General features: G+C 43.7%; 1 protein-coding gene and 1 long non-coding RNA gene across 7 annotated transcripts in view; both read right to left on the reverse strand.

Moving 5' to 3' along the window:
- HABP2 (hyaluronan binding protein 2) overlaps nucleotides 1-20,550 on the reverse strand; it is a 54,582-nt gene that overhangs the window by 26,010 nt on the left and 8,022 nt on the right. For 5 of the 6 annotated variants that reach the window (XM_065552459.1, XM_065552455.1, XM_065552458.1 and 2 more), the window contains exons 2-3: nucleotides 13,835-13,874; nucleotides 1,323-1,442 (exon numbers count right to left, since the gene is read on the reverse strand). In XM_065552459.1, coding sequence (XP_065408531.1) covers nucleotides 1,323-1,442; nucleotides 13,835-13,874 — 160 coding nt within the window. The remainder of the gene's footprint in view (nucleotides 1-1,322; nucleotides 1,443-13,834; nucleotides 13,875-20,550) is intronic. The other variant, XM_042855272.2, reaches the window with a different exon arrangement.
- LOC135972803 (uncharacterized) lies at nucleotides 10,204-10,578 on the reverse strand. The gene is made up of 2 exons (XR_010589329.1): nucleotides 10,480-10,578; nucleotides 10,204-10,329 (listed from the first exon to the last, which is right to left on the reverse strand). It is a non-coding gene; the product is annotated as an uncharacterized LOC135972803 (long non-coding RNA).

Consider the following 20,550-nt stretch of genomic DNA (forward strand, 5'->3'; position numbering starts at 1 on the left):
TAGCACGTGGAGTATGGAGCTGGGGTCGCTGCTTCCAGGAGCCTGCCCCAGCCCCCCCGCCCCACCAGCACCCATGACGCCCCCCCCCGACTATGATGCCCCCCCAGGCAGCACCTCCCCCAGCATCTGCAACCCCCTGGGCCACAACCCCCCCAATACCCTCGCCCCCCCCAGCCACGACTTCCTCCCCGAACACCCGTGGCGACCCCCCAGGCCACACACCCCCAGCACCTGTGGCGCCCCCAGGGCTGCCCTCCTGAGCTGCCCCCACCACCAAGTTTTAGTTAGGGGTATATAGTACAAGTCATGGACAAGTCACGGGCCGTGAATTTTTGTTTACTGCCCGTGACCTGTCCGTGACTTTTACTAAAAATACATGTGACTAAAACGTAGCCTTAATCATTATTATTTACTATTTACTCAGAGGGACCCCATTGAGCTAGGCCCTACAAAACTTATTCTCACCTAAATTACTGTGCACTGTAGAAAATAAAGGGTTAGATATAAAGGAGTGCCAGACCTCTGTGCAGTGCATCTGGGGGTAGGACGGGTGAAGGAAGGGTTGCTCTCTTTCTGCCTCTGACCCTGGAGATATCTGGGAGCTGTTTAGGTTTCTGGTGTAGGCCTCAGTGCTGCTTTAAACTACACCTGGTTGGCTAGAGGTCCCCAGGGGCTATCCACCAGCAGAGGGTCACTAGAGTGAAGTTTGCTGAAGCCACAATCCTAGGTGGTGGGAGGGGAAGCCTACAGCTCATGGCTCAAATCTGGCAAACCCAGCTCTACCTTTCCCCTATGCAAGGAGAATTCCCACCTGGATCTTTAACCCAGCTTCCGGTTCCCTTTCTGCTACCGGAGTGGTGCCAAGCAGCTGGCTCAAGGCACTTTCTCGCTATACTGAAGTTTGATAAAATAGAAAATAACGTGTGACTAAGAAAAAAACATCTGCTCTACATTTGGTTACAGAACATACATCCCATGAAAGCAGCAATTACATCTCATAGTGTCTATAGACAAATAAGCTGGGGCTTTTTGTAGTAGCAATCAGAAACGTTCTGCATGATCAGAATCCGTTCTGCGAAACCAAGAGATAAAACACGGGCTCCTTACAAGAGGAATACAAAGGAGAACGTTGCAGGCAAACCTTCCTAACTAATTCCTTTGATGCAGACATGTTGAGAGGATGCTGGCGGATAAGATAAGATGGGGAGTGAGACAATGAGATTTGCCACACTCAGAACTGGAATGGTGGGTTGGGGTTTTCTACCCCTGACACCTCCCAACATACTTTAAAAATGTTGCATTGCTAACACCTATTTTAATACCGTTGTAGCCAAAGTATTCATAGAACCAGTCGGGATATGTGAGATATTCTCTGTCTGTGGCGGCGGTGTTCTCTTCTGGCGGGATATACTCATCACTGTATTCATAGTAATCTGTCCTGTCTACAGGAGCATGGAAGGAAAGAGGAGAAAATATTATTAAAAGAAAGATAGTATTGTAAAATATCCGTTCTCCAGGGTTGGCACTCTGCTGCACACCGGGGCCATTTGGGATGTCATGACACCAGTGGGCATCACATATAGATCTTCCTGATCCTATAAAAGTACAAATAGTCAAGTATGGCAGCCCCCATTTTTTCATGTTCTCTGTATATATATATTTTCCTACTGTGTTTTCCACTGCATGCATCTGATGAAGTGGGTTTTAGCCCACGAAAGCTTATGCCCAAATACATTTGGTAGTCTCTAAGGTGCTACAAGTACTCCTCGTTCTTTTTGGTGATACAGAGTAACACGTCTACCACTCTGAAACAAGTATTCTTTGTTAGCCTTGTGGCCTGTAACACATGAGCTGGTCTGAGGCTATCCAATAGACGGAAGTGGCACTCCTGCGTGCGCGCGCACACACACACACACACACAGATGAACATGTTGTTCACAACATTCTGGCTACCTTTCCTTCATGGCTTCACCTGAGAGGGCTGGAGCGAATCAGAAATCTGGATCAGCCAACAGTCTCACAGATCCCTAAGTTGCTAGAATTGGAAGCCACTTCATGCCATGGTGCCATTGAGAAGACTTTGTCCAGGATATTGTGAATGCATCCATTCACAGCATTGAAAATGTCCAGTGCCCCAGTATAATTTGGATGATCCCACTGTGGTTCTGTGGTTGTTTCGCGTTTCATTGCACTATTTTGTACCCTCAGGGTGGGATTCTTAGGTGCCCCTCTCCCACTGAAGTCAATGGATTTAAATGTCTAAATATCTTTGTGAATCACACCCTCAGTGCCTATAGACAGTCAGCATCTCAAGTCCTGTTATTTATTTGCCTCCCCCCCTCCCGCCCCCTTGTGACATATGACAATATCCTGGACCAAGAATTAAGTTTAATATCGTTGGGGCCCATTGTATTAAAAATGCAATTATTTACATGTTGTTATAAGATGGCTGCGAGTTTTCAGAGCAGGGACTGTCTCTTACTATTTGTAGACAAAGCACCTATTACAATAGGGCCCTGATCCCAATTAGGGCCTTTAAACACTACTGGAAGACAAATAATAATTGTTCCAATCTTAGAGGGCAGTAAGAAAGAAGGTTCAGATTCCTAAAGGGCGCAACTAAGAGATTCTCATTTGCTTTAATATTTATTATTTGCATTGTTGTAGTGCTGAGGACTCCACCCATTGGCCAGGACACCGTTTTGCTAGGCACTATGCAAACACAGGGCAAAAAGACAGTCTCTGCCTCTTTGAACGGGCCAGTAAGTTTCCAGCATTAATTTTAAATGACGGTATGTAAGTTAATATTGTGCTGTTGTGAATAGCCAGATTACGCAGGTAGCAGCCTGGAGTGCACCCAAACACGGCCGGAACCAGCAGCGCTTCCAGCTTATGTTTTGCAGATGGAGAATCGATTAACTTGAGCCTCCCCATCTCTCCAGCAGGTGTCACTGCAGCCAGTCAGAGCCACTCTGATGAGTTTCAAAGGCATGGTATGCTAATGAGCAGACCAAAATGCATATAGGGAAACTTTAAAGAAGCTCTCCCCTAGGGCTGGACCGATGGCCCTGCGAATAATGCTGTACCTTCAACTGATTATCGACTGCATTATCTTAGTTTCCTCTCCTCATTCATTCGCTTGTAGCCTTTATCTTTACTCCTTCTTTGCTTCAGAAAAAAATGTACTTTTGTACAATGGATGTTTTATATTTCATATTAAAATAGAAACGTCTTTTTTCCGCCCTTCTTTTTTCTATGCACCAATCCTGGTTTCTTGGGGGGAAAAAAAAGATTCACCTCATTTATCATTATGTCAAGTCCAGACTCCTTTTTCCTGGCTCATTATTTGTCAGGAGCTGAGTCTCCATGATATGAAAGTGCTACAGGAGAGCACACCTGGTTGAGGAACATAAGGATCTGGCAGGAAGATAAAGCCATTGTCTTCAGCAAGCAAATAAAGTTTAAAGTGATGAAGTTAAAAAAGGAAAACAAAAAGAACGTCTGCCCAGAGTTCAGCCTTCAAGCTGACATTGTGCGGGAGGGAAGATATTGCAGGAGTTAGATTCTTCCCTGCCCTCCTTTCTCCCCCCCACCCCACCGCCGACTCCCTTTAATTATTAAATATCTTCCGGGAAAGGTGGCTTTGTTTCAATAGGCATCTTTAAGTAGCTGCTGTGAAGGTCTGAGTACCCAGATCCTAGCACATACTTTATATAAAATAAATGTCTAAAGGGTCTATGCAGGGTTAATAAATGAGTAATAGATGCAATATCCTTCTGTCGTCTCTTGTCTTATACATCTTGGACTGCAACAAACTGGGTCTGGGACCATCTTTTTGTTCTGTGTTTGTACAGCACCTTGCACAATGGAGGCCTGTGACATACCCAGGGTATAATCCACACTCATGAGTAGCTGAGTCACCCCTGCCCTGCAACCTTGCGCGCCTTACAATGCCTTGGCAAAAGATGTTCCCACCAGGGCGGCTCACAAGCAGCCTTCCAGCATGCAAGCCGCAGCCTGAGTGCCTGCGTGCAACTGTAGCCTGCCAGCCACACGTGGGTTATAGTCTGGCTCTCACCAGCCTTGGCTATATTGCAGGGTGACCCCAACACACTCCCAGTCCTATATTCCCCCCAGAAACGTATGTCCTGTACTGCCTAGCCCTCTACTGGACAATACAAACGTATATAAAATCCGTCATTTTATTAATAGAATTCATGCACACGCATCTTGTTACCCCAAACGGAGTTTCCCAAATGCTTCAATTCAAACACTGGATTAGACAAAACAGTAAAAGTAATGTATTAACTTCAAAGAGATGGGTTTTAAGTGAATACACATAATGAGGCATAAAAGTCAGAAATGGTTACAAGAAAAATAAAGACAAAACACAACTAGTGCCTAACTTAACAAGCTATGTTAAATTCAAAGTAAAGTTTTTCTCACCACATACTTTCAACAGTCTTGCTGGCCAAATTTCTTAGGTCAGGACCCCTTCTTTTGATTAATGGCTGCTTCCTTTGTTCCTTCTCATGCAGTGGACAGAAAGGGAGGGAGGCGTAGGGGTACCTTCTTTTGAGAAGCATTTCCAATGGGGAAGCAAGGTGACAAGCACTCAGTGTGGAAGGGAACTCCATGCCATTTCTTTGCTAAGATCTGGGGGGAGGGATAGCTCAGTGGTTTGAGCATTGGCCTGCTAAACCCAGGGTTGTGAGGTCAATCCTTGAGGGGGCCATTTAGGGATCTGCAGAAAAAATCTGTATGGGATTGGTCCTGCTTTGACCTTCTGAGGTCCCTTCCAACCCTGATATTCTATGATTTCTTTTTGCTCCTGCCCCCATTCCTGCCAAAGAATGGTCATTTGGCAAGTAATGGCCCGTCAGGAGTGTTTACACCTGGCTGAGATGTCAGCTTGCCCTTTATCTGGACTTCCTAGACTTCTCTGGAAAACATACTCTAAGTCGTGATCTCAGCTTATGTTTACCATAGACAATAAAGGGGAAGGGATGCAGATCGGAATAAGTAAAAACACGTCAGATCTTCTGCCCCAGGGGTTCTCAGCTTTTCGTTTTTCTGAGGCCCTCCCAACATGCTATCAAAACTCCACGTCCCACCTGTGCCACAACATCAGTTTTCCTGCATATAAAAGCCAGGGTCGGCATTAGCACATAACAAGCAGGGCACTTGCCCAGGGCCCCCCACCACAGGGAGACCCACAAAGCTAAATTACTCAGGCTTCAGCTTCAGTCCCGGGTGGTGGGGCTTTCACTTTCTGCTCTGGCCCCCAGTGAGTCTAATACCAGCCTTGCTTGGCGGACTTCCTGAAACCTCCTCACTGCCCCCCAGGGGGTTTCAGACCGCTAACTGAAAACTGTTGTTTGAATGAATGAATTGAAATCAGCAGGGCCTGATGCTATTCACCCAAGATACTGGAGGAATTAGCTGAAGAAATCTCAGAGCCACTGGAAGTAACATTTGCAAACGCCTGGATGACAGGAGAGGTCCCAGAAGACCGGAGAAGGGATAACATAGTGCCCATCTTTTAAAAAAGGAGAAAAGGAGGAGGCGGGGAACTATAGACCACTCAGCCTGACTTCAATACCCGGGAAACTATTACAGCAATGTATAAAAACATTCAATTTGCGAATACATGGCGGATGAAGGGGTGATCACTAGCAGCCAGCATGGATTTTCCAAGAGCAAATCATGCCAAGCCAGCTTAATTTCCTTCTTTGACAGAGTAACTGGTTTGGTGGATAGGGGAAATGTGGTGGGCATAATATACCTGGATTTCAGCAAGGCTTTTGACACAGTCCCCCCTGACATTCTGATAAGTAAACTAGAGAAATGTGGGCTTGGTGGAACTACCATTAGGTGGATACGTAAGTGGCTAAACAACTGCAAACAAAGAGTAACTATGAATGGAATGATGTGGGATTGGAGGGAGGACTCAAGTGGAGTTCCACAGGGGTCTGTTCTGGGTCCAGTGTTGTTTCACATCTTTATAAAACACTCGGGTGTAGAAATAGAGAGCATACTGATCAAATTTGCAGATGACACAAAGCTGGGGGGCGGGGGTTTGCCAACACTTTGGAGGCTAGAGCTAAAATTCAGAGGGCTCTTGAGAAATCGGAGAACTGGGCTATAGACAACAAAATACTACAAAGACAAATGGAAGGTGCTACACTTAGGGAAGAAAAATCAAATGCACAAATACAGACTGGGGGATAACTGGCTGGGCAGCAGCATGCTGAGAAGGAGCTGGGGGTTTTGGTGGATCACAGCGTCAACAGGAGTCAGCAACGTGATGCAGTTGCAAAAAAAGAAACGCAATGGTAGGTTGCATTAACACAGGCATAGCATGCGAGTCATGAGAGGTGATAGTACTGTTCTACTTGGCGCTGGTTAGGCCTCAGCTGGAGCACTGTCTCCAATTTTGATCACCAGTGTATAGAAAGGACGTGGACACCAATGTATAGACAGGCGAGCGACAAAGGTGATCAAAAGGATGGAATGCGAGCCATACGAGCAAAGGCTGAAGGAACTGGGTATGTTTAGTTTGGAAAAGAAGAGATTAAGGGGGGATATGATAGTGGTCTTCAGATACTTGAAAGGCTGTCACAAAAAGATGGAGAAAAGTTGTCTCTTGCCACAGAAGGCAGGACAAGCGGCAACTGGTTCAAACTACAGCATAGCAGATTTGGATTCAATCTCAGGAAAAGCTTCCTAGCTGTAAGAACAGTAGGACAATGGAACAGACACCTAGGGAGGTCGTGGAAGCTCCTTCACTGGACATTTTCAAAAGGAGGCTGGATAGCCCTCTGTCTTGGATGGTTTAGACAACAAATCCTGCATCTTGGCAGGGGGTTAGACTAGATGACCCTTGTGGTCCCTTCTAACCCTATGATTCTACAGTTTCACATATAATGCTGCTACTTGCATTTTGCCCTGATATTATTGATCACCAAATTGTGAGTTTTTAAATGCTATCTCACAAAACATACTCTGTACAACGATTATTACAATAGTGTGTAGGGTGTGGACACAGGGATACATTCTGTCACAGGGCCTGGTCCATGACAAGGGCTCCTAGGCTCTACCACGATACAAACAACATTACAATATAATAATAATAATAATGTATAACATTGTGATAGAGAGGGTTAGAAGCACCTATTGACCTGTTCCATAGTACAAATCAATAACCTGAATGCGGAATGTCATCTATTATGCTTTTTAAATGGACCTTAACAGGTGGCAATATCATTATCTCCTCTGAGGTCCCTTCCAACCCTGATATCTATGATTTTATGTGTCAAATGGGAATGATCTTGCATCTGAAGAAGTGAGGTTCTGACCCACGAAAGCTTATGCTCCCAGTACTTCTGTTAGTCTCAAAGGTGCCACAGGACCCTCTGTTGCTTTTTACAGATTCAGACTAACACGGCTACCCCTCTGATATTATCTCCTCCGTTATTTAACCCTTTATAAACATTATGGCCATACATTAACAACAGACTAACCACTTGCTAATCACGTATTGACCTGTTATAAACCATTTATAGATGTGCCTTGAATATAAAGCTTGGTCCCTATATTCAGCCATGCCAGGGGACAGAGAGTTTAACAGGGGACCTTTGGTGTTGGCCAGTAGACAGGTTCTGGGCACCTCCCAGACATTACAGAAGGAATCTTCCCGGCACCCCTGTGAGATAGAGCAGTATCATTCCCATCTGACACATAAAATCATAGATATCAGGGTTGGAAGGGACCTCAGAGGTTATCTAGTCCAACCTCCTGCTCAAAGCAGGACCAATCCCCAGATAGATTTTTACCCCAGTTCCCTAAATGGCCCCTCTCAAGGATTGAACTCACAACCCTGGGTTTAGCAGGCCAATCCTCAAACCACTGAGCTATCCCTCCCCCCGAGGAGCTGTGATATTAAGGCCTCAATTTTCAGAAAGGCTCAGCACCCTATAATCTATGTCCAGATTTTCAAAAGTGTTCTGGATGCAGCAGCCTCCATTGGGAACAACAAAGAATCCCCCCCACGCTGAGAGCAATGGGAGCTGCTGGGCGCTGGACTCTTGAAAATCTGACCCCGTCCATGGGTGCAGAGCACTTTGGAATAGCTGGCCGTGCACTTGTGAAAACCTGCCTCTAAACAGCTTGCCCAACATCGCCAAAGAAGACTGGCAGTAGAACCCAGATCACCCAGGTCCCACTCCAGTGCCTTAACTACAAGTTCATTAAATTGAAGTAACTACTACAGATTCCCTAGGGCGTCCATCTCATCTCTCATTTACCCAACACTCTGCCAGCTACATATGACAATAACTCCCCTCTCCTCCCACACCCGGATACGTGACATTCCTGCATCAAACCAAGACTTGTTTTCCTCTTTATCATTGCCTCAGCATTAAATAACTATTTGGCTTCCACATCTCTTATTTAAGAAGTGTTCCCATTCCATTTTTTTAATTATTCATAACAAGCCATAGGTTTAGTAAAGCAAAAGCAACAGTTTTTTTTATCTGAGCACATAATTAACGCACAAAGTCTGATACACTGGCTGATTTAAACATATTATTGAATCAGAGGGCTCATTCTTTGTAAGTGCCGGGAAACCTTAACACGCTTAAGAAAGCAGTGATCTGACATTTGTCACTGAAATGTGACGATTACATGAAATTAATTTAGACATCCTGCATGCAAATTTTCAAAGAATAACTTTCCTCTCTGTAGTACAAACACACCCACCCCACCATAACTGATAGGCAGAGACTGACTTGTAAAGCTTCAAATCATCTTTGAGGTTTGGATGATCTTTCAAACTGCTCAAGCTTTCATCTCCAGGTTTTTTCATTGCTGAGACCAGTCAATCAATTAGTGGATTTCTGATCAATATCCTCTTATTCATTAGCTTAATGGGCTCTGTTATTGAGAGAATAGCTGTCCCAACACTGGCAGTCATGCTGTTTTGATCAGTGGATCAAGCCGCGACTAATGTTCCAAGTGGAAATGGCATGTCACTTGAGTGACATGGATTCCAGACGACAAACTCCCTCATAGATTTCCACCCCAGCTTCAACAACCACCACCCATCCATTAAACTCTCTCTAGAACACTTCCTCACCAGCATCAACTTCCAAAGTCAGCATCAGCAATGGAACTCTACTGACAACAATAGACAGGAAACCCACAGAACACCACACCTACCTTCCTGGATCCAGTAACCACCCCAAACGCACCAAGAAATCTGTTACCTACAGCCAGGCAATCAGATACCACAGAACAGGCTCTGAGAAGAAAGTCCAGAATATACAACTTAACACACTCAAAACTGCCTCTACCAAACAAGGACACTCCACCACAGAGAATTTGATCACATCATGGAACAGGCCACCCAAATACCCCAAGAGAACCTGCTTCAATACAGAAATAACACCCCTAGTTGTTTCCTACCACCCCACACTGGAACCTATATGGGGTGTCATCAAACAACTACAACCCCTACACAATGGGGACCCCATCCTGAAAGAAATCTTTCCTGAACTCCCTCTTCTGGCCTTCAAACAACCCTCCAACCTTGCCAAGCTCATCATCATAAGCAAGCTCCCCACAGACCAGGACCCACCAACGCAAAGTGGCACCAGACACTGCCAGAACAAAAGATGCAAAAACTGCAGACATGTCTCCACTGCTACAATGATCTACACACACCCCCAACACATCTTTCAAGATCCATGGGTCCTATACATGCCTATCATAACATGTGGTATAGCTCATCCAATTCACTAAATGCCCCAATAGCAAATACGTGGGTGAAACCAGACAATCACTATCATCTCAAATGAACTCACACAGGAAAATGATAGAAGACAAAAACACCACATCACCTGTGGGTGAACACTTTTCACAAAGCGATCACACTATATCTGACCTATCAATCCTCATCCACAAAGGAAACCTGCTCAACACTTGCAAAAGACAAGCCTGGCATCTTAAATTCATAACTTTTCTAGACATTAAAAATTATGGACTGAATAGAGACACTGGATTTATGGATTATTACAACAATCCATTATCCACTAACAACACCTCCTCCCCCCCGCAGCTGCCTTCCCCTCCACTTCCTTTCCTCCCTCTGACTGGAGGGGTGTTAGCAGGGCTACTTAATCTCAGGGGGGGAGGGATAGCTCAGTGGTTTGAGCACTGGCCTGTTAAACCCAGGGTTGTAAGCTCAATCCTTGAGGGGGCCACTTGGGGATTTGGGGCAAAATCAGTACTTGGTCCTGCTAGTGAAGGCAGGGGGCTGGACTCCATGACCTTTTGGGGGGAGGGATAGCTCAGTGGTTTGAGCATTGGCCTGCTAAACCCAGGGTTGTGAGTTCAATCCTTGAGGGGGCCACTTAGGGATCTGGGGCAAAAATCAGTACTTGGTCCTGCTAGTGAAGGCAGGGGCCTGGACTCGATGACCTTTCAAGGTCCCTTCCAGTTCTAGGAGATGGGATATCTCCATTAATTTAATTTAAATTTATTTATTTATTGAATGGTCCCTTGAAACATGTGTTAACTACTTATGCTAAACAATCTGTTTAATCTTGTATTTAGCTGTGACACTCTGAGTACATTTCCCAGACCTGAAGAAGAGCTCTGTGTAAAACTCTAAAGCTTGTCTCTCTCACCAGCAGAAGTAGGTCCAGTCAAAGATATTACCTCAGCCACCTTGTCTCTCTAATGAATTGCACGGTAACTTTGCTGGGATGTAGGCATTCAGATGAGTGCCGTGCAAAGCTAAAACTTATCGCAAATAAGAACCAAGGTAGCCACATGCTTATCCAAGCTTTATTCAAGTTCTCAGAAACTCTTGGGACTGCTTAACTGAGCTATTGATCTAGCTGGGATGGGCTTTCTTGCAAGGTTTCTGGCACTTTCTGTTTCCAGTTCTTCTGAAAATAACATGGAAAAAGCTACTCTCCTGGGGTGAAACCCTGGCCCCATTTTAGTCAATGGCAAAATTCCAAATGGAGCCCAGCCTTCACCCAGGATATTTTGGCCCTTACACCTCTGATCCTGGCTGGAAGTAGCTGCGACCTTGAAAAACAATGGCCAAAGAAATAAAAATAATAAAATTAACCACACTTTTAAATAATTCCACCATGGTGTCAGTTGGGTCTGAATTTGAATTTGGGTGTGAATTTAATATAGAAGCTTGGGGGGGAGGGGGGGGAGAGGGGGGGAGGGGAAGTTCTGCTTTTGAGGCCAGTCCTGAAAACACTTATGGCAGGGCCTAGTGCTTAATTCAGTGAATAGCCCCATGGAGCTAATGTTGCTTCACTGTGGAAAGCCCTACACCCAGTCTAGGATGCATGATTGGACCCATAGGCTCTGCCTAGCACCACAACAGCTAGATAGGTTTGTTATTCCTTCAACTTCCAACCAACAACAAAGATCATGCTCCAAACAGAGGCACTGGTACAGGAAGACAGAAGTGGCTAAAGCGCCATCTAGTTAGCTCCCAGTGTAAGTCCTATCACTATATGTCATTATTCTTCTCAGGCCATCAACACTAATTTCCACTTCTGCTTTGGGATGATATTAGAGTCACAGAGTTTTGAGCCAGAAGGAACCACTAGTCTGACCCCCTGTATATTGCAGGCCACCAACACCACCCAGCCCCACCACTCTAAATCCAACAACCAAAATGAGACCAAAGCATTACAGCTCACAGGGGACTAGACTATTATGTGCTGCAGGGAATGCATAAGAGGGACCGAGGTACACCAGTGTCTGAGGCCCCTGCAGTGTTTGGGAAATAATTAAGTGAGATATACCCAGGTAATCCTGGCAAGTGATCCCAATCTACATGCTGCAGAAGAAAAACCCCACCCCACCAGGCCACTGCCAATCTGCCTGATGGAAAAACTCCTTCGTGACCCCACATATGACGATCAGTTAGACCCTGAGCATGTGAGCAAGAACCAGCCAGCCAAGCACCTGAGAGAGAGCATGCCTCGTGCCACCTCAGAGATCTGGCCCACCCTGCCTAGCGTCCCATCTCCAACCATGGCCATCGCTGATGCTTCAAAGGGAAGACATAAAAAAACTCCTCCCAGAATACAATGGTGATGGTGGAGGGTGTGGGGAATCCCTTCCTGATCCCTGCTTGTGGCCAGCTGAAACCCTGGAGCATGAGCTGTAGGAACATAAGACTTAAACTGGAAGTGAGCCCCAGAGCTGTGAGCCCTGCCCCCTACCATCACATGCAACCCCTCTCATACAATCGCATTCATAAATTTGTCCAGCTCTCTTTTACAACTAATTAAGTTATTTGCCCCCAAAATTCCTATTGGGAGGCTGTTCCAGAACCTCACCCCTTTATGGTTAGAAACCTTCTTCTAATTTCCAGCCTGAATTTGTTCATGGCCAGTTTATATCCATTTGTTCTTGTGCCAACACTGCCCATTAACTTAAATAGCTCTTCACCCTCCCTGATATTTACCTCCCTGATATATTTATAAAGAGCAAGCCTTCTTCAGCCTTCTTTTTGCTAAACTAAACAAGCCAAGTTCTTCCAGTTTCCTCTCTTAAAATAGTAGCTTTTCTCTGTACCTGTTCCAGTTTACATGTATGTTTCTTGAACATGGGTGACCAGAACTGTGCACAGTATTCCAGATGAGGTCTTACCAGTGCCTTGTACAATGGCATTAATACTTCTCTCTCTCTACTGGAAATGCCTTGCCTAACACGTTCAAGGATCACATTTGGTTTTTGCACAGCTGCATCACACAGATGGCTCATAGTCACGTTGTGATCAACCCACACACCGAGGTCTCTCTCCTCCTCTGCTGCTTCCAACTGATGAGCCGCCAGCTTGTAGCAGAAATTCTTATTATTAGACCCTAAGTGCATGACTTTGAAATTTGTACTATTGAATTTCATCCCATTTCTAGCATTCCATGCTTCAAGTTCATCCAGATCTCCCTGTATAATATTCCAATCCTCCTCTGTATTGACCATGCCTCCTAACTTGGTATTACCAGCACATTTCATTAGCTTCTTTCTGTGCCAAGGTCATTGACAGAAATATTGAATAAGATGGGTCCTAAGACTGATTCTTCAGCACGTTACATTTTTTGCAATTAGTTTTAAATACTTTGCTAGTCCCTATGCAACTGAATTATTTGGTAGTCCATATAATATTGCCATATAAGTAGCTCTCAGGCTGTGTATCCTGATTTTCTCAAGCAGTAATGCCATTAAACTAAAGGGATGGGTATTATTTGTGGGATTTCAGGTGTATACCCACAACATTATGATGAGTGACTTTTTGTTTTATAAATTAAAATTTTAAGCTTGTACCAAACCTTTTAGGGCAGGACCCTGTTATCATGAATAAACCATAGATTCATGGAAGTTAGAGGTGGATAATATCAGTTTGATCATATAGGCTACAATCTGTTTTACACCTTATACAATCCCAATGAATTGGGTGGTACAGGCTGTAAATCAGGGCACGATTTGACCCTGAGACCTATGCAATTATATGGCCAAATGCTCAGAGAAGCCAAATTATAACCTCAAATGCTCACATAAAATGACAATTAAATTTGTGTTCTGAGAACTCTAGCAACAGAAATCACACTTGCATTGTGTGCAGCTGAAATAATACAGACCCACATGAGTAGTCCCACTGAAGTAGGTAAGTAGGGGAGCTAAGTAGGGAAGTAGGACCTTATTCAGATATGTGTGAAGTATCTTGCTGAATCAGGTACACAATCACAATATAATATACGGAGACCATTTTATGAAAGAAATCAGAACCACTTACCTGTCTGCAAGTCAACTAGTGAAGAGAAGAGGCTGGAAAGCTGCATAGAAGACAAAGAATGGTGGACTGGTAAGTTTTTGAATCCAAAACACAATAGGAGCCTAGTTTGAATGTATTTGCCGTTTCAGTTTCCCAAGACTTCTAATGAATGAAGCTGCTGCATTTTCAAAAGCACTCAGGAGCCATTAGCGCCTACGTTCTCAAAAACACTTTTGAAAATTCACACACTTTATTGAAGAGCCTAAATAGGAGTTGAGCTGTGAAAGTCCAGCTGCTATTATGGGTCTTGAGTAGAGCTTGGCGTGAATTCGAGATTTTTTGGTTTGCTGGTAATTCCTCAAAATAATTAAATGTACAAAAAAATCACTATACATACACACACAGTTGTTTTGGTCAAACCAAAAATGAAATTTTTGAAATGTTCAGCTCATCCAAAAGTCAGGAAAAAATGTATTTGGGGTGAAATGAAACGTTTCATTTCTAGTTTGAGCATTTTTAACTGGTTAGTTTTTTAAACAAATAATATTAAAGGGAAATTTCAAAACAAACTGTGCTGAATTTTTTGGTTTTGGTTTCAACCAAAACAATTTGGCAAATTCAACACAAATTTGGGAAATGTTTCAGTCAACCCAAATCTGTGTTTTTCAGCAAAAAGAAAAAAAAAGGGGAGGGGGGGGGGGGCTTTTGGCCAAAAAGTTCCACCCACTCTTGTCCTGCATACTTCAGAAAATCTTGTCTGAATTATTCAAACTGCCTGTTCCCCTATTAAGTGACTGCATTGTTTGTTCAACTAAACATTGCCTCTTAGAATTATAGCTGGTTCTGATGTTTGCCTGGGTCTTGATTCAGTAACCTCTGAATCATAGAATCATAGAATCATAAAATATCAGGGTTGGAAGGGACCTCAAGAGGTCATCTAGTCCAACCCCCTGCTCAAAGCAGGACCAATTCCCAACTAAATCATCCCAGCCAGGGCTTTGTCAAGCCGGGCCTTAAAAACCTCCAAGGAAGGAGACTCCACCACCTCCCTAGGTAATGCATTCCAGTGCTTCACCACCCTCCTAGTCAAATAGTGTTTCCTAATATCCAACCTGGACCTCCCCCACTGCAACTTGAGACCATTGCTCCTTGTTCTGTCATCTGCCACCACTGAGAACAGCCGAGCTCCATCCTCTTTGGAACCCCCCTTCAGGTAGTTGAAGGCTGCTATCAAATCCCCCCCTCACTCTTCTCTTCTGGAGACTAAACAATCCCAGTTCCCTCAGCTGCTCCTCATAAGTCATGTGCTCCAGACCCCTAATCATTTTTGTTGCCCTCCGCTGGACTCTTTCCAATTTTCCCACATCCTTCTTGTAGTGTGGGGCCCAAAACTGGACACAGTATTCCAGATGAGGCCTCACTGATGTCGAATAAAGGGGAACGATCACGTTCCTCGATCTGCTGGCAATGCCCCTACTTATACAGCCCAAAATGCCGTTAGCCTTCTTGGCAACAAGAGCACACTGTTGACTCATATCCAGCTTCTCGTCCACTGTGACCCCTAGGTCCTTTTCTGCAAAACTGCTACCTAGCCATTCGGTCCCTAGTCTGTAGCAGTGCATGGGATTCTTCCGTCCTAAGTGCAGGACTCTGCACTTATCCTTGTTGAACCTCATCAGGTTTTTTTTGGCCCAATCCTCTAATTTGTCTAGATCCCTCTGTATCTGATCCCTACCCTCTAGTGTATCTACCATGCCTCCTAGTTTAGTGTCATCTGCAAACTTGCTGAGAGTGCAGTCCACACCATCCTCCAGATCATTAATAAAGATATTAAACAAAACCGGCCCCAGGACCGACCCTTGGGGCACTCCGCTTGAAACCAGCTGCCAACTAGACATGGAGCCATTGATCACTACCCATTGAGCCCGACGATCTAGCCAGTTTTCTATCCACCTTACAGTCCATTCATCCAGCCCATACTTCTTTAACTTGGCGGCAAGAATACTGTGAGAGAAGTCAATGCAAAGATGCCTGTTGATCAATGGGTGAAGTTAAAGAAAATTTGAATCAGCAGGACCTGAAACTCTGAGCTGGAAGGCTCACAACAATGATAGGAGTTTGCTTGGGCTTTCCAGACATTCCTGTGTGGAAATTCCACACATTCAACCTCTCCTGCAGAGTTCTGTCCCTTCCTCATTGGATCCCAGGCAGCATCTGAATGTGCAACAAGGACAAATAATGAAGAAAGCTAAGCAAACCTTTGGAGGTGTTTGAGTTTTAAGAGACGGTTCAGCTGAAGAGGGTTTTATTGAATCCAAACTGGCACGAACATCCCTAGCAATGAGACACTAAATAGGCTTTAACCTGGCATTTCTTCTTGTGTTAAAACACATACAGTTACGTTATATACATGATTTTGTGGATGGGATGAGAGTTATACAGAATACTGAATAGTACAGAGAAGGTAGATCTCCCTATTTCACAGTACAGGAGGGATACAAATACGCCCAAAGCAACCTCGTTTATGTATTCAAACTAGTATTCACAGAATGATTTGGAGAGTTTCGGTTTTGCTTTTTTGCATTATTTACTTGGTTCATTATCTATGCTTGATAGACAATGAACGGGTTAAATAATGCAGAAAACAACGTTCTGTGAATACAAACTTGAATATGTAAACTAGTTTGCTGTGGGTGTATTTGTGCCCCTCTTGTGTTTGAAACAGGGAGAACAGAAACTCCAGATCCAACCATTCCACTGATTACAACGGGAACCTTAGCAGAGCAGAGTTCCCCAGACTTCTCAGCAGAGCCTCCATACAGCTGCAATTAAATGAACCATCCAAGTCTCTAACCAAATCATTTGCAACTAGGATGATGCACACTCATGCAATTTTTTCAGGTCAATGACTGGGGTGATGACAATTATAGGGCCATAAATGCAATATACTAGGTATATATTCATTAGTGCAGGCATAGGTTTCCCCAAGTCCCTTGCCAGAGCCCAGATTCAGAGGCAATTGTACAAGCAAAATGCATCTGACCTCACCCTTTGCAAGGTAAGGCAATGTACAAAATTGGGTATTGGGCTACATATTAGAGATGAGTCTAAATCAAAACGCTGAAACGGAACTTAATCCTGGTTGGCTAAATACACTAAACAAAAAGAAACAAGCAAGTAGCAAAGAATGGTACAAAGCAAAGCTACATTTACAATCCCCGTCCCTCAAAAGTAAGAATCCTTCCCATTCGTTAGAGATGTCTCTCTGCACTTAACCCAAATTCCCCACCTTGTCGGTTTCCATCATTCACTGCATTATCTGTCCAATTGGGACTGCCAATCACTTTTTGCGGGGCGCCTTGTCTGATTCAGCAAAGAACTGAAGCAGATGCTTAACTTTAAGCCTCGATCCTAAAGCCTCTAGGTGCTGCTGCAATACTGTACAGACATTACACCTAGTACTAAGGAATTAATTTCTGGAGAGCCATATGGATTTCTACAGGACTTTTCCATAAATGGGGGTATAGTGCATGTCTAAGGCTCTCTTTGCCAGCATAAATATACCATATAGCTATTCTGGCAAACCCTTCTAGTGGGCGTCTAGTTTACTCTGGCAAAGGCATTACACCTCTACCCCGATATAACACGACCCGATATAACACAAATTCGGATATAACGCGGTAAAGCAGTGCTCCGGGGGGGCGGGGCTGCGCACTCCGGCAGATCAAAGCAAGTTCGCTATAACGCGGTTTCACCTATAACGCGGTAAGATTTTTGGGCTCCTGAGGACAGCGTTATATCGGGGTAGAGGTGTATTTTGCCAATATAGCTTGTAGCAGTCCCGCCAGCTAAATAAGCCGCATCTCTATATAACTCCATTTATGCGAGGGCTTTGCCACCAGGGCTATGTGGGTGAGGGCTGTGCTTTTCTCAGCATAGCTAGGTGGGTAAAACGTTTACATACCAGACCAGACCGGTGTGTTCACCATTACTCTTCCCATCAGGATCTTGTGTTATGTTCCCCCGTCCCTCAGTGCTACCTCTAATGACCCAGCCACCTTAGCACAACGAAGGAGAGAATTGGCCTCTCGCCTTTGAAATGCTTCACCAAACCATACTGGCTTAAAGGAATTTTCTCTTACTGGCACAAAGCCACGTTTTACTTCATGTACAAAACTTTCTGTAGCTCTCATCTTTGGACGGCACAGAAAGTGCAACCCTCCTCAGCCCCTAAGGTCTAGCCCTTGCTCTTGTTTTAGCACCTTGAGTTGCTGTGTGAAATCAGCAGGTAGCCAAGTTTCCGAGATTCACAGCAATGCACAGTGAGTATCAAAGACTAGGGCTGAGCCCTCTCTGTGTTTTTTATGCTTGCACCTGGCATGTTGCTATATTTCACGAGGCCACCAGAGGGGGCACTTGTTCTTCAGTGGAAGTATCATAAAACAAGTCAGAAGCAGGATTCAAACAAAAGAAGTTGAAAAATAATAGATTCTGGTTTTCTTTCACCAAGCATGATCATTTCTGCAGCTTGCCACGGATACTTTGTGTTCTCAAGAGAGAAAAAAAATTGCTGAACGTGTGAATCCTGTTTGCATCAGGGCATTAGAGAGACAAAAGATGAAGCTAGATGTCAGAGGCACCTCATTGTACATTTTAATTCTTCAGTCTCATAACAAACAAAAGCCCTACAAAAATATTTAAGATAAAATGTATCTGGCTAATTTGCTGAGCCTGGAGTTACCAGTGCATTGGAAAAATGGCTGAAATGGCCAAACTTAGACTGGACTTTATAGCAATAAGAATAAGAATAAACAATTATCCAATGCTTCATTTCTCCAAAGCACTGACAAACATTAGCTCATTAATTAGATCTAGAACACAAAAGGCAGGCCCTACCAATGTTTGCTACTTTATATTTTTTCATTGTAGGTGTTTATCATCTGTGTTCTAACTTCATGGACAGCAAAAGGATTCAGCTAGTTAAATGTAACAGACTGGACCTCCTAATGCCAGAACTGTGCACTGAAGCCCAAACCCTACAGTCCTTTTGCAGCCATTTAAGCCCATGGCAATTTTGCCTGAGAAAAGACTACAGGTATGGCCCTAGCTGTAAGCAGGACTTGCCAATAAGCATCTGGCTGTTTGTTGCAAGTCCCTTTTCATGAAGCAAATTTACTCACTGATTTGCCAATGTTCACCCTCAAGTGCTCAGATATGGGTGTCCTTCCTTTGGCGCATCATGGGAATTGAGAAACTAGGCGCTAAGAGTGGTTGAAAGTGGCTATAACCTCAGGTTATGGCTGGAAAAGAGCCTTCAAACCTGAGTCAGATGCAAGAAACACAATGGTACAAATGAATAAGAAATTGTTTAAATCTATCAGGAACAAAGAAAATCCTAGCAATATTATAGCTCAGATTTTTGTTCTGATGTACAGGGATGGTAACATTATGCAGAAAAGAGAAATATTCCACAAATATTTCTGTTCTGTGTTAGGAAAGAAGCAGAACAATGTAATATTTCACAGTGATAATGAAATGCTTTGTATTCCATCAGCAACTAGGGATGATGTTAAACAGCAACTATTGAAGTTAAACATTTTTAAAGTTGTAGGATGAGAACTTGCACCCAAGAGTATTAATGGAACTGGCTAAGGCACTCTCTGAAGCAATAATGTTGATTTTTAAGAAAACTTGAAACACTAGCAAATGTCCAGAGGACTGGAAAATGCCAATGTTGTGCAAATATTTAAAAAGAGTAAATAGGATGACCTGGGAAACAAGAGACATCAATCTCAGGCAAAATCATGGAAAGGCTGATACTGGACGCAATCAGTAAAGAATTAAAAATGGTCGTGTAATTAAAGCCAAGCAACATGATTTTTTGGAAAACAGATCTTGTCAAACAAACATGATGCTGTTTTTTAATGAGATCACAAGTTTGGTTGATAAAGGTAACTGCATTGACGTAAATACTTAGACTACTGTAGGGCATTTGACTTAGTTCTGCATGACATTCTGATAAAAAATTAGATCTATATAAAATTAATGCAGTCCATAGTAAGTGGATTAAAAACTAGATCAGTAATAGATCTCAAACAGCAATTGTAAACAGAGAATTGTGATCCAGTGGGAGTGTTTCTATAAAGGTCCCACAGGGATCTGTTCTCGGACCAATGCTCTTTATTATCTTAATCGATGTGGAAGAAAATATAAAATGATTGCTAGTAAAATTTTCAGGTAACAGAAAAATTGATGGAATGGTAAATAATGAAGGGGACAGGTCAGTTATACAGACCAACCCGGATCGTTTGGTAATAAGTTGGGCTCGTTTGAACAGCACGCATTTTAACACAGCCAAATTCAAGGTTATACATCTACAAATAAAAGAATGTAGGTCCTACTCTGAAAAGGAGTTAGCAATCAAGGTAGATAACCAGCTGAACATGAGCTTCCAGTGCAAAGCTGTAGCTAAGAAGGTGAACGTGGTCCTTGAATGTATAAGCAGGGGTCAAGTAGTGTTAGGGAGGTACGATTACCTTTGTATACATATTAGTGAGACCATTACTGGAATATTGTGTCCAGTTCGGTGTCAACACTTCTGAAATATGTAGACACATTTGAAAGGGTTCAGAACACAGCTACAAGAATGAGTCGAGGTCTAGAAAAATACCTTATATTGAGAGACTTAAGAAGCTCAGTCTGTTTAGTTGATCTAAGGGCTGGTCTACACTGGGGGG

The sequence above is a fragment of the Chrysemys picta genome, chromosome 7 (assembly GCF_011386835.1).
Source record: "Chrysemys picta bellii isolate R12L10 chromosome 7, ASM1138683v2, whole genome shotgun sequence".
Taxonomy (NCBI): Eukaryota; Metazoa; Chordata; order Testudines; family Emydidae; genus Chrysemys; species Chrysemys picta.